General features: G+C 47.7%; 1 protein-coding gene across 1 annotated transcript in view; it reads right to left on the bottom strand.

The window, feature by feature from the left end:
- Positions 1–14840, bottom strand: part of CLIC5 (chloride intracellular channel 5) — a 105551-nt gene that overhangs the window by 3493 nt on the left and 87218 nt on the right. Inside the window, exon 5 of the mRNA XM_052647482.1 lies at positions 2999–3183. Within this exon, the coding sequence (XP_052503442.1) occupies positions 2999–3183 (185 nt within the window). The remainder of the gene's footprint in view (positions 1–2998; positions 3184–14840) is intronic.

The following is a 14840-nucleotide window of genomic DNA, read 5'->3' as shown; positions in this document are numbered from 1 at the left end:
TAGCTCCCCCAGCCCAGATTAAGTCTTGGCATCTGCAGCCAAACTGGAGGTCTGACTTGGCTCTCCTTTCATGCTTTCTGCACTTTAGAGGCTTGCCAGGGCTCTGGGCTCTGATAAGCTGGATCAGCAGAAATCCAAGGAGATGGGAAGCGAGGCCCAGCCTTTGTCCCTTTGTAGGTCATCCTCCCTCTGATCTCCAGCTCCTCCAAGTGAATGACGCACTGAACATCATCCAAGGATGGGCGTAACTGGGAGTCTAGGGCTGGAAGGAACTGGAGGAACTGGAGGATGAAGCATGGGGCCTGGGAGGTCCATTTGTCCACCTAATTGGACACACGATTCTTGAGTGGGTGGTCCAACCATATGTGACTGAGAGACGGGGAGGAAGAGAGGGGAAGAGGTGAGAAGGAAAATAATCATCCACACCTCTTTTTTCAGACATAAGAAAAATGACTTCCCCAGAGAGTAAACAACTTGTCCCAGCTCCTCCTGGTGGTGTCTCTTGGACAGCAAGGAGATCAAACCAGTAGGTCCTAAAGGAAATCAATCCTGAATATTCATTGGAAGGACTGATGCTGAAGCACCAATGATTTGGTCACCTGATTCGAACAGCTGACCCATTGGAAAAGACCCTGGTGCTGGGAAAGAGCGAGGGCAGGAGGAGAAAGGGACAACAGAGGATGGGATGGTTGGATGGCACCACCGACTCAATGGACAGGACTTTAAGCAAACACTGGGAGACAGTAAAGGACAGGGAAGTCCGGCACACTGCAGTCCATGGGGTTGCAAAGAGTCAAACATGACTGAGTGACTCATCAACAACAGAACTTGAGTCTCTGGACTTCTAGAATGGTGTTCTTCCCATGACCTCTGATAGTGTTACTGACAGAATCATATCACCCATAATGGTGCCACTTCGTCCTCAGGAAAAGAGAATAAAGGATGTTTTGAAGGTGGGGTGAGTGTGCGGTTATTAATAACTTCAAAGACATACAGCTTGGCCAGACTTAGCAATCACCATCGGCTTGGCCCTGAACCCCAAAGTGTCTTCGTATGAATGGATTGCATTTGCTCTGCCCATCAGCCCTGGCAAGCATGATTCCCTCCCAGGCTCCAGCCCTGATGTATCCCTTGGGAGCACCAGGGCAAGCACAGCTTACGTTTCAACTTCAACTGGTATGTGCTCTAAATGAAGGGTTCTGATTTCCAGCTCAGGACATCAGCCGAAAACCAACAGGCAGATATCCAACTGATAAATGACTGCATCTGATTCTCCTTAGTGACAGGTGGAAAGAAACTGAGTGTCACAAGCTAGGTGATCAAATGGTCAACCAATGAGTGTTAATTAAACAGCCACCATGTACCCACCATTACGCTTGGAGAAGATCTATCATCACAGAGCTTTCTGTCTAACTGAGACAGTAAGATATCACCAGATGGAGAAATAGAGAGCAGTCTAGCTCTATGATCCCACTGTCTTCTTCTTTGGATTGATGAGGGTCAGAAAAGGATGTGCTAGAAAACAAACTTATGGTTATCAAAGGGGAGAGTGGGGGCAGGGGAGATAAATTAGGAGTTTGGAATTAACATATACACACTACTATATATATATATATATTAATAAAATATCTAAACAACAAGGCCCTACTGTATAGCGCAGGGAACTGTACTCTAATAATCTTATGCTAACCTATAATGGAAAAGAATCTGCAAAACAATATATATATACATGTATATGTTATAGTTGCTGTTATTTAGTTGCTCAGTCGTGTCTGACTCTTTGTGACCCCATGGACTGTAGCCCACAAGGCTCCTCTGTCCATGGGATTTCCCAGGCAAGAATATTGGAGTGGGTGGCCATCTCCTTCTCCAGAGGATCTTCCCAACCCAGGGATCGAACCCAGGTCTCCTTCATTGCCACCAGGGAAGCCCAGTTTAGAGAAATTCAGGGTACAAAACTGCTGTCTTCAAATGAGATGAAGAGAGCAGCCCTGTTCTGCATTGCTCCAGAGAACCAAGCAAGCAGGGAGGTAGGTTTAGGCTCCATGTAAGGAAGGATGGCTCTTAATAACTAGAGCCGTCAAAAATGGTAGGGCTGGCTTAGCAGGCAGAGGGCTCTGTGTCATCAGAAACATGCAGTCACAGCTGCACTGAAGCCTGTCACAGACACACAGGAAGGGGTCCACTTTGGGATGGGAGATTGGGATGACTCAGAATTCCCCTCTTCTTTCCATTTCTTGGATCCTAAGGCTGGATAGGAAAGATTACGCTCTGTGTCAGCCACGACTGGGAAGTGCAATGGTAGCAAAAATAATTATCATTTCTTGCAACCTCCAGCTTTTTACCTAGCAGAAGAGGAAGATGCTGTCTGCCTGCCCCAAGGAATGGCTATAGGAAATCAGAAGGTGGGTCTGCCCACAAAGAAAACATGTATATGAGGTCATGAGGTAGTGGGTAGCCAGTGGAAACCTATGATGAAGAGGCAAGGAAGAGGTCTTTGGAGTGACAAGACTATATGTAACTACATATAACAGGACTGCTGTTGTTTCGTTGCTAAGTCATATCCCACTCTTTTGTGACTCCAAGGACTGTAGCCCATCAGGGTCCTCTGTCCATGGGATTTCCCAGGCAAGAGTACTGGAGTGGGTTGCCGTTTCCTTCTCCAGGGGATCTTCCGGTCCCAGGGTTGAACCCACGTCTCCTGCACTGGCAGCAGATTCTCTACCACTGAGCCACCAGAGAAGCCCTGGCAACATGGCAGGCATCTTCAGGCCACATTTAGTCTCCCAACAGCCCTGGTTCAGCAACACATGCCTGTGTTACTGGAGCTCAGAGGGGCCAGCATGCAGCAGAGGTTGACTTTGGGTCCCTGTTCACGAGATTTTCAAACTCCGATTCTCCATCAGCAGGCGGCCCTGTCCTTGTCTCATCCTCGCAAGAGACCCGGGCCTTCGATGGAACCGGATCTGGGGGGCACCCGCAGGTAGAGCGCTCTTACCTTGACCACATGGAGCTTGGGCAACAGGTTGCAGTCGGCCAGGGTCAGCTCGTCCCCATCCAGGAACTTGCGCCGGGAGCCCTTTTCATCATCCCCACGAGTGTCCGCATCGATCTCCTCCGGCAGGGGGGTGTTCAGGTAGTCGTCCAGCTTCTTCAGAGCCTTAGTCAGGCCTCGCTCAAGGGCTGGCATGGAACAGCAAGGGGAGTGTCTTTAGTCAACCTCCTTGCCACTGGATGCAGCCACGGGGACTTCAGGGTAAAGGAGCTTATCCAGAACCCTGTCTTATTAGTGCCCCACACACTAAAGAGCCTCTTGATGAAAGTGAAAGAGGAGAGTGAAAAGCTTGGCTTAAAACTCAACAGTCAGAAAACTAAGATCATGGCATCTGGTCCCATCACTTCATGGCAAATAGATGGGGAAACAATGGAAACAGTGAGAGACTTTATTTTGGGGGGGCTTCAAAATCACTGCAGATGGTGACTGTAGCCATGAAATTAAAAGATGCTTGCTCCCTGGAAGAAAAGTTATGACCAACCTAGACAGCATATTAAAAAGCAGAGACATTACTTTGCCAACAAAGGTCCGTCTAGTCAAGGCTATGCTTTTTCCAGTAGTCATGTATGGATGTGAGAGTTGGCCTATCTTTAAAGCTGAGCACCGAAGAATTGATGCTTTTGAACTGTGCTGTTGGAGAAGACTCTTGAGAGTCCCTTGGACTGCAAGGAGATCCAACCAATCCACCCTAAAGGAAATCAGTCCTGAATATTCATTGGAAAGACTCATGCTGAAGCTGAAACTCCAACACTTTGGTCACCTGATGGGAAGAACTGACTCATTTGAAAAAACCCTGATGCTGGGAATGATTGAAGGCGGGAGGAGAAGGGGACGACAGAGGATGAGATGGTTGGATGGCATCACTGACTCAATGGACATGAGTTTGAGCAAGCTCCGAGAGTTGGTGATGGACAGGGAAGCCTGGCATGCTGCAGTCCATGGGGTCACAAAGAGTCAGACACGACTGAGCGACTGAACTGAACTGAACACACACCAAAGAGATCTGACAGCCAGTACACCATGCCATAGGGGAGCATTAAACAGCCTGAAAAAGCGAACCTTAAACAAACAGTGAAAGTGAAAGTGAAGCCACTCAGTCCTGTCCGACTCTTTGTGACCCCATGGACTGTCGCCCACCAAGCTCCTCCGTCCATGGGATTCTCCAGGCAAGAATACTGGAGTAGGTTGCCATTTCCTTCTCCAGGGGATCTTCCCGACCCAGGGATCGAACCCAGGTCTCCTGCATTGCAGGCAGACGCTTTAACCTCTGAGCCACCAGGGAAGCCCGGTGGGAGTATTAAACAGCCTGAAAAAGCGAACCTTAACCAAACAGTAAACACTTGCTAGTCCATTTTAAAAAAAGATAACATAAATACAGAAATACAACCATCAGGATATCTATCAAAGCCTTTATAGTTCTCATCTCCAGCAGATACTGTAGTAATTATCAATTTTCATTTTCTTATTTTGCTTAACCAAATTTTGCCAATATTCTGCAATTAATCCACATACTAATTTTGTAGGAAGAAAAGGCTATCAAATAAGGAAATAACAGCTATATAGACATCCTAGAACAGAGACAGGCACCAGATTTGTGGGAAGCCTTAGCCTTGGCTAACCCAATCTGAGAAAGAGAGGGGTCAAGGCTTCCAGGAAGACAGGACATAGGACAGTGAGTACTCATGTCCAGGGTTGCCCCAGAGAAGCAGTGGATATTAAGGAGGCATCCTTGAGCTTAATTTAGAGGAGCTGTTCTAAAGTGTTAGTCTCTGAGTTGTGCCTGACTCATTGCAACGCCAGGGACTGTAGCTCTCCAGGCTTCTCTGTCCATGGAATTCTCCAAGCAAGTATACTGGAATGGGTAGCCATTCCCTTCTCCAAGGGATTTTCCTGACCCAGGGATGGAACCCAGGCCTCCTGCATTGCAGGCAGATTCTTTACTGCCTGAGCCATCAGGGAAGCCCACAGCAGTCTAAAATGGAAGGGCGAATAAAACAGGCAGTGGGCTCCCCCAGAAATGTGCAACCCTGGATGCATGGAAACCTGTCCCTCAAGGAGGGAACATCCAAGGGAAGATAATACGGCAGAAGACTTTTCCAGCCTTGCCCCAGTGATTATCTGGCCAATAATTCATTTACATATAACAGCAGAACAGAGACTTCCCTGGAAGAAAATTTCTTGAACTGAATAAAAAGGAAAACACAACATATCAATTTAAAAATTATGTATATATATTAAAGAACAGAACAAAATACTCAAAGGAGCAGCTATAGGATGTCACCATCACTCAGAGTCATTCTCCAGCCTAGAAACTGTCTACCGAGGCTCCGAGAACCAAGCCAGAGGAGATGGCTAGCCAAGTCACTGGCCAACGCATCTGCGTTATCAGTCCCAGCGCTCCGCCCCCCACCACCCCACCCCCAGGGCTGTTTTTTCCAGACTCTGGTTTAGAGCATGACACTGAGATGATGGGAATCAGTTCGGATGTTAATTCCAGCAGATGAAAGGGAGGAGTTGCCCCCAAAGGAAGAGCCCAGAGGGTTGTGCTCTTGTTCAGATTTTTCCCAAAAGTGCCTTCTGTCAGCCCCTCCTCACATAATTCATGTCTGTCTTTTCATAGCGAGCCTTTGTCTGAGACAATGAAATGACACCAGCCCAAGATACGGCCACTGAATACTTGCTGGAATGTTTGAAAACAGGCTGGAGGTTGGACGTGGTTTCTCAACACTTCCTTCTCCCTGGTGTGGCACTTGAACTTGGACTTCACCATCTGCTTTGTGTTTCCAGTTTGGGAGAAAAGACTGAGTGGGGCTGGGAAAAATGCTTGTAGTCCCCTTAGTAATTGTCTAGACTGGGATGGGATTGCAGGCCTATTCAGCGCACCAGCAGAGGGCGGATGCTCAACAGTACTTCTTAGCACCCCACCCCACCCCCACCCAAACAGCTGTGATTTATATTGGGTCTGTTTGCTTCCACAAATCCTGCTGCCCCTTTCAGTTACGGAGATGATAACAAAATCTTGCTTCTAATGGAGAAAGGAACAATCAGATTGAATTCCTGTTGAAGTGTGATGAGCTGATACCATCTGAGGAAAAGAGACATGGATGGGGTAGGAGGCATTGCAGGTTTTAACTCCAAAAGCCCCCTGTCCTCCTGAGCTGGTACCTGCCCAAGTGCCCAGTCTTGGAAACATTGTGAAATTTGGTGAGAGAGTCTTAAAACAGCAGCTGAAGCTCATTAGGGAGATGATTCTGGAGAAATTTAAACTCTCTCTCCAGCAATTTCTCAAGGCGGATGGGTTAAGTTTGAGAATGGCCAAGGTCATTGCCTCAGTCACTCAGTCGTGTCCGACTCTTTGCAACCCCATGGACTGAAGCACGCCAGGCTACCCTGTCCATCACCAACTCCCAGAGCTTGCTCAAACTCATGTGCATCGAGTCGGTAATACCATCCAACCATCTCATCCTCTGTCGTCCCCTTCTCCTCCTTACGTCACAACTATGACCTCATTGCCTAAGTCACAACCATGACCCACCAAGTAATACACCACGTCTGGATACTCTGAGGACGCCGTGTGTGTGTCAGTTGCATCGCTCCTGTTTGTGGGTTTTCGATCAGGAATGTGAAGGTCAGAAATGGAGATAATCATGGTAGAGAGGAGATGAAGCAGCAGAGAGGGCCCACGTGACAGAACTAATCTTGTGTTTAAATTCTGAGCCCACCCAGGGGTAAGTCTTAGGGCTTCCCAGGTAGCACAGTGGTAAAGAATCCTCCTGCCAATGCAGGAGACACAAGAGAGGTGGGTTCAACCCTTGGGTCCAGAAGATCCCCTGCAGTAGAAAATGGCAATCCACTCTAGTACTCCTGCTTGGAGAATTCCATGGACAGAGCAGCCTGGCGGGCTTCACGTTTGTGCGGGGTTGCACAAAGTCAGATAAATGACTGAATACACACACATACTTAAGGATGAATTTACTGTGATGCTGCTGAGGCTAACGCTCCAAGGCCTTGAACATGACTTCCCAAATTCCCTATTTATTGTATTGACTTTCTACTCCACAAACTCTGGAAATGTCCCTGATGCTGGCACTTTTGAAGTGTGAGCGTGGGCAAGTTCCTCAACCCCTCTTGAGTATCACTTTTCTCACCTCAACTATGGGACTAAAGATCTCTTATAAGGCCAGTGGGAGGATTAACTCAGCCAATGCAGGGAAATGAAAGTGCGTCATACGATACCTGGCTCCTATCAGGATATCAGTTAATGACGTTGCTGCCATTGTGTTAGCAAACCGGGCAATCATCCTGCTCTCCATCCCTCAGTCCACACCCTTGGTCAGTATGACATGAAGTGGTGAAGTGAAAGTCACTCGGTCGTGTCCGACTCTTTGCAACCCCATGGACTATGCAGTCCATGGATTTCTCCAGGCCAGAATACTGGAGTGGGCAGCCTATCCCTTCTCCAGAGGATCTTCCTGACCCAGAAATTGGAGGCAGATTCTTTACCAACTGAGCTATTGGTCAGTATATCCCTCAATAATCCAAGGTACAGCAGACCACGAGACAGCCTAAGCTCCAATTCTGAGCCCCAGTACCTAAAGGAAGAAATGAACAGCTTGGAGCCTGGCTTCTCTCACTGACTGAATGTCCAGCCACAGTCCTGTCCCTTAGCCTCCCTTGGGATCCTTCTCGGTGACAAGCCGTGTTGAGAGGCAGGGCCGGGGGGAGCTAGACACACATGCTTGCATGCCAACACGGTGCTATGTTACCGAATGACAAAGGCCAGTACCGATATGCTCTCTGCCAGTTCTTTGCTCTTCTATCTGCCAACTCATTCATTCCCCTGACTCTGGCTCAATCTGGCCTCTATAGAGTTTAATGATCTTTTTTGGCTGACGGCACCCAGGTTGTGAAACTGTTGCTGCTGAACTTTCTGCTCTAGTGAGAGTGAAGGGGATGTGAAAGAAAGCAGAGCGACAAGATGATGTTAATTCCTTCCGTGTTGGCATCTGAAACTCTCCTTCCAAAAGACTTCCTTTGAGAGGAGGAAAGGGGGAGCAGAAGGGAGGAGGGAGGGATCCCTTCCACAGAAGCAAGCCAGCCTGAAGCCAGGAGACCCCAAAACCCCCCGACCACTAACGTCCCAGGCACTTGATGGATCTCCAATCCTTGAACGGCTTTCTTCCCCTCTCCACCCCGCCCTTCCTGTAAAGATTTATTCCGTACCACACACAAACGCACTGGGTAAAATATGTGATGAGGAAACAAGGGGAATAGTTCATAAATATTCTCAGCCATATGCAAACAATCTCAAATTTATTTTTCTCTTTCTTAAGGAGGGGAAAAAAAATCCACCCATTCCATGATCACTTCCAGATTCATTGAGGTTGATATTACATAAGACCCAATATTGTTTTCTCGTTGTAGAGAAATAATGACTTGGAAACTGCAATTTGAGCTAAGAAAATAATATACTCTTACCCGGGCATGGAGGCTGAATGGAGACCAGGGAGCCAAGACTCAGCCTCCAGTGAGCTCTTGCAAGCGCGGCTCAGCCCTGCTTTGAGGCGTGCTTTGCTGACATGCTTTATGCAGCAGGGGTACCGAGGAGCAAAAAGGGTTGTGCAGACCTCTGGGGGCTCAAAATTCACTTGGAGCCACGCAGATGTCACAGGTGAAAGGACTGTGGGCCCGAATTCCTCTGTCCTCAGTCTCTCATATGCGGATTTTCTCTGGCATGTGAGCTTGCAGACAGAGGAGAGCCAGGGGTCCACCTCTGACTGTCGTCTGCAGCCTGAATGGGGGTCTGTTCACCTCTGCCGTGGAGAAGACGGTGGTCACTGGAAGCTGGTCCCACGGCCCCGTACCTGCGCCCTGCTGGGCTTCCTTCACTGCTTGAAGCCTATTCCCCAGCAACAGTAAGAAAAACGCTGCTGTTCTGAAGTGGACCAGGGGTGTTTACACCACCGATCATTTGAGTACACAGCGAAGCTACCGAGATGAGAGCTATCATTCACTTCCATTGAACAGATAAAGAAATTGAGTCTCAGTCTCACCCAAGGCACACCGGCCTGTGCCAGCAGGTTGTTCAAACGACTCCTGGGATGTACCACAAAGAACATACCTGGTTTTGTTTTTAACCACTCTGGTCTTCCTTACAAGTTCCCAACCCCCTTGGGTAATGGGAAAACCACAGCATTAATTTAGTCCATTCTGGATTAGAACCTAGTTGATGTAATAATCAAAATAGTCCCTCTAGAGTATTCTCAGTCTCTTTTGCATAAAAATGCTCAGTTTCTCAGACAGCCTCCCTCTCCCTGGCTCTTCCCCCTGAGTTAATGCGGAGGGTGGGGGAGGAGACAGAAGTTCTGGGGTCTGCTGGGTGGAAGGCTGGGGCTACCTACCACAGAGCCTGTGTCTCTTCTCAGTGATGCTGCCCCTTCGCGTCCTTCCAGACTTAGTGGGGATAGTGACCTTCCGGTGGCGGTAACAGAGGGGACGCTAGCCTCTGTCCAGAACTTTCCTTGAGATGGATACCCGAGCACAGCACCCTGAGATGCTCTCCAGACACATCTCTAGCTCCCTCTCCTCCTTCATCCCCCAAACGTCTCTCTCATTTCCATTTCCTATGTCAGAGATTTCACCAACCACAGAGCAGCAAGCCCCTCCAAGAGTTGATTCCTCCAGGCCTAGTTCTTAACGTGCTAACTTTGAGAAATAAAGTCCATTTAGAACATTTTAAGATAACAGTTTGGCTTACAAGGCTACTCTCTTTTGCAAATGCTATTTTGAGTAACAGAAGCTAAATACTGAATTTTTTTTCTCTTTTTTAGAATTCCTTCTATAGAACCCTAATCTCTCTTGAAGCTGACGCCTAGGACATATTAAAATCATGTACCCAGGAAGACAAAGAGAAAAATGTTTTCAAAATAGTAGTCCTATTATATGACTTAGGAGCAAAACCAGGATTTAAAACAGGGGCTGTCGGATTCCAAAACTTAAAACTTCTACTATGCAAGGCCATCTCTGGGTGCCAAGGATGGGCCCACGGCTGCTTGGGGGTCCATTCAGACTTCCATCTTCCCACTGTGCTGGGGATATTCTTATATCCCCTTATCCTCTGACAAGAGAGTGGCTGTCAGGGTACCATTCCTCATGTCCTAGCTTCAGCAGTGTGTGTATGCTCAGTCATGTCCAACTCTCATGTGACCCCATGGACTGTAGCACGCCAGTCCATGGAATTCTCCAGGCCCGAATACTGGAGTGGGTAGCCATTCCCTTCTCCAGGGGATCTTCCCAAGCCAGGGGTTGACCCCGTATCTCCCACATTGAGGGCAGATTCTTTACCATCTGAGCCTGAATGAAGGTTTTACTTCTCATCTTGTCATTTGAGAGCATGTTGATATAAAGGATGAAAAAAGAAATATGCAGCTGTGGTTTGAGGCACACCACAGCAGAGATGTTTCTGACTATCACATACTCTTGGAGAGAAAATACAAAGATGGCAACACCTTGTTGAAAGTTTTAAGCATGAATGAAAACGTGGTGGGAATAAGAAAAAAATAAAATAGACTGTTCTGTCGCTTCTCCCTTGCCTTTTGGAGGAAGCAGGTTTTCTTTAGAAACTGAGAGATTGCTCCTGTGAGATGCCCAAGGGCCAAAGATCAAGGAGAGAGGAGGGGGCTGGAACAGCAGAATGGTCCAGGAGAGTTGTGAGGGGTGGGGGAAGAGAAGGTACAGGCCAGATGGGCAGAAACGTGGATGCTATCATAAAGAATACAACTTTGAGGAGAGACAAAGATATTCTAAGGGGTGTTTAGGACTTTCAGCTTTGTGATGGACAGTCCTTCCTGCTAAAAATATCCTATGTAAGGATCCACATTCATACCTGGAAGATCCATAATCTTCCAGGTTTGGGGATTAGAGTCGTGTAGCTTGTTTCTGTTGCAAAGTCCTTAAAGAGAGTAAGATTGCCCAGTTATACTGGGGTTACATGAGTATGGATGACCCCACAGAGGTAAAATTATAAAACAGGCAGAAACTGGGGGCCATACCCTCTGATCCACAGTGACCTTTCTAGAACACAGAGCAGGTAAGAGGTGGCTGATCCCCACGCTCTCTTGTCTCTTAAAGCTGTATCAATGGGACTTCCCTGGTGGTCCTGTGGCTAAGACTCTGCATTCCCAACGCAGGGGTCCTGGTTCCATCCTTGGTCGAGAAATAGATCCCACATGCCACAGCAAAGACTGAAGGTCCCCTGTGCCACAGCTGTGACCTGGCACAGTCACACACACATACCTACATGCATATTCATCATAGGTGTATATATATGAGGCTTTCCAGGTGGTGCTAGTGGCAGAGAACTCGCCGGCCAGTGCAGGAGACTGAAGAGACACGAGTTCAATCCCTGGGTTGGGAAGATCCCCTAGAGGAGGGCAAGGCAGCCCACTCCAGTATTCTTGCCTGGAGAATCCCACGGACAGAGGAGCCTGGCGGGCTGCAGTCCATAGTGTCCCAAAGAGTCAGACATGACTGAAGTGGCTTGGCACTGGCATGTATATATTAGTTGTATCTATGGAGGGTCCTTAGGCCACACTGAGCTGGAAATGGCATCAGGGCTGGCTTTCCTTCATGCTTGGTGGGCCCCTCTCTGCTGTGCCTGGGCTGTCTGTTGGCAGGTCACTGGTATCATCAAGGAAGGGACAGAGTCTGGGTCAGAGGGTATCAGACAACCCCATACCAGGCTCCCCGAGAAGGCTTGCCATAACAGGCAGAAGCAGGATGCCCAGCATTCTAGTGTTCAGGAGACCTGAGCAGGTTCGAATCCTGCCACTGGTTCTACAGAATCCAGTGCACGGTGGACTTAAAGATCATCATTATTATTATTATCATTATTACAGCTGTAGAACGTAAGTTTATGAAAATGTGGAGCAAGGAGAGACTGAGTGAAAGATTAAGAGCAACAGATCAACCCGAGCCTGAAGCGGGGTGTCTGAAGTGATGCTCATCCAATCACCCCAGAACTTCCCAGGTCCAAGGACAGTTAGGGGAGCTCAGAGGGTGAAGCCCACTCCCGCATTCCCCTACATGCTCAGGACCCCAAGTCGCCTGGGATCATCTCCTTGGGTTTAGCCTTTTCTCTCCGGGTGTGAAATTTTCTTGGCCTGATAGTTTGGAGAATCGTTTACTTTGGCATCAGACCAAGGAAGAGTGGACTTGGCCTCATGGAGAGGAAGATGCTGTCAAATCGGCTCTGTCTGTGACAGACTCATAGGTGGGAAACAGTTCCCGGGCCCTCATCTCTAGGTGCTGGTGAAAACAGGAAAGGTAGAAAGATAGTGGTTTATGAGAAAGCACCAGCAACTTCAGCAGACCCCTGCTGTTCCCTTGTGTGGCATCAGCTGGGCTTGCAAAGAGTCTGCGGCTCAGGCTGCCAGGAGCATTATTTCCCAGTTCTAGGAAGGACTGGGGCCTTGAATGGGAGAGAGGTGAAATGACAGACTCCTATGGTTCTTCCAATAAAAGGCCAGTAAATAACTCTCTACCCCCAAGGCAGGATTCAGCTCTAACCACGATGGTGGACTGGGATCCAGGACATCATTGCAGGCTTCCTACCTCCCTTTGGTGGAGAGAATCACCTAGTGAATGGGGCATTTTTTGATAGATTTCTAAAGAATGCCAAAGGCTTGTCCTTGAGAAGAGACAGACCCTCCGTATAGCTTCCTCCTCAAGCCCTGTAGGGGATCATTGTGAGTTATACAGCTCCACAAATCAACTTTATGTCTGCCCTTTGTTCCGAAGTATTATTCCCAATAACAATAAACAAAGACAACAAATACTTTTCTTTAAGAAATACAAGTCTTTGCCAATTACTGTTCATTGTTCAGTTGCTGTCGTCCGACACTTAGAGACCTCATGGACTGCAGCAAGCCAGGCTTCCCTGTCCTTCACTATCTCCTCGAGTTAGCTCAAACAAATTATTTACTAGGGTGTGTTTAAAGCATAGGCATAGTAGAGCATTTAGGACAATCCAACATGCCTTTCATAAGCTATGATTTAAAAGTATGAAGGGAGGTATGGATCACAGAGACAATTCCAGATTCAAATCATCTGCTGCGTCTCCTAAAAGCCACCGTAAATTTGAAGAGAAGGATTATCACTTAGCTCTTCACATATAGGTTTCCTTGTGTGAACACAGTCTGTACCATGTAAACACCCCAGATGTTTATTTATGAACAGGAGGAGAGAGACAGAGAAACACTGAATGGAGAGAGAGCCAGCCGAAGAGGAAAACTGCGGGAATTCACCAGGGAGGGGGAAAAACTAGCTGGAGCCGCCCGCAGAGAATGTGGTCCCCATTAGGGAGCCTGGCCCAGACGTTTGTGATGGGGATGTGGCGCCCCCTTCTGGCCGCTCCTTCAGCAAAGAAAACTCCCGCAACTTGTAAAGCGAACGTTCTATGTGTGTTTTCTATTAGGCTTTCCAGAAACTCATAAATGGTTGTAAACCCCGTTGTGCTAATAGGAAGAGCAACATAAATGCTGACTGAAGCTATTAATGCTGGTTGTAGTTTATGCGGTGGACTGAATCAGGCTGAAAACGGGGAGTATTTTTACGGTGACTTTTCTAACAGGTTATTTTTAAGTATCAGCCCATAGCTTCGGTGGGGTGCTGATGTTCAGACATTTGGAATGAACTTCTCAAGGCGGAGTCAACTTTATCGGTCATCTGTTCATCTTTAGACCTAGAGACTTTGTTTTTCAACTTTCAAACCTCTCCAAACAGGCTGAAATTATTTAACCGCCCTCTGCCTTCTTCATCCTCAAATAGCAACATCTTTTACATAAGATCCATTAGCAATTTAAAAAACGGCCAGAGTGCCATCATAGCTCTCCATTTAAATATTTGTTGGTTCTAGTCATTTTGTGACTATCCTATAATAGGTTACATAGTTGGTCGAGTCTTTGATTTGTCAAATAGGTTTCTATGGAGCGCCCTCTATGGGCAAGGTTTGGAACTCTTAGCCCCCCAAGGATTGCTGAATTAGGACTTCAGCAGTGAAGCTGGAATTGTTGGGCATTTATAGCGACATATACGCGGTAGTTGTTCAATCAGTATTTGCTGTTCTATGAGTTGATTTGATCCCAGTTTCCTAAATGACCTACCCAACCCTTATTCAACAACTCAGTCTGAAAAATGTGGAAACCCTTGTTCAACAACCCAGTTGAACATTTTCCATAATGGACTATATTAAAGATAGTGTGCGCAGACCACAGGCCCGGTTGCCTAGGTTGGTATCCCGGATTGGCCACGTACTAGCTTAACCTCTTGTGTCTCAGTTTCCTCATCTGCAAAACAGATCACAGCACGGTATACCTTACAGGGTGGCCGTGAATAACACCTGCAGAAGTCTCGGGCTGGTGCTTGGCATGCAGTCAGTGGTTGTTACGTACCGTGTGTGATAATGCTGACATATAAGGACCAAAGCTACAAAACACCTAATAAGTTCTTAGAGTTGGGAGGAAAAGGACTGCCAGATAAATGCTGTGCTTGACCGGTCCTTCGCCCTGAGGAAGTCACGCCGGATGAACCAGGTAGAGCTCCTTTCTGCGTGTTCAGCTGGTCCTTTCACTCTGACTCGGCTGCCATCACCACAGCTGCAGAAGAGTAAGCCTTCTCCTTAGCAGTCATGCAACCAGGCAAACTTAAGAGGTTAAGCTGAGGCGGGGGTTGTGGATGACTGACACTTTTGCAGAAGTTCCCAGATTCTGCACAGTTACACCCTCCC

The sequence above is a fragment of the Budorcas taxicolor genome, chromosome 11, assembly GCF_023091745.1.
Source record: "Budorcas taxicolor isolate Tak-1 chromosome 11, Takin1.1, whole genome shotgun sequence".
Taxonomy (NCBI): domain Eukaryota; kingdom Metazoa; phylum Chordata; class Mammalia; order Artiodactyla; family Bovidae; genus Budorcas; species Budorcas taxicolor.
Note: the sequence above shows the minus strand (reverse complement) of the source record. Positions and strands in the feature narration are given on the sequence as shown.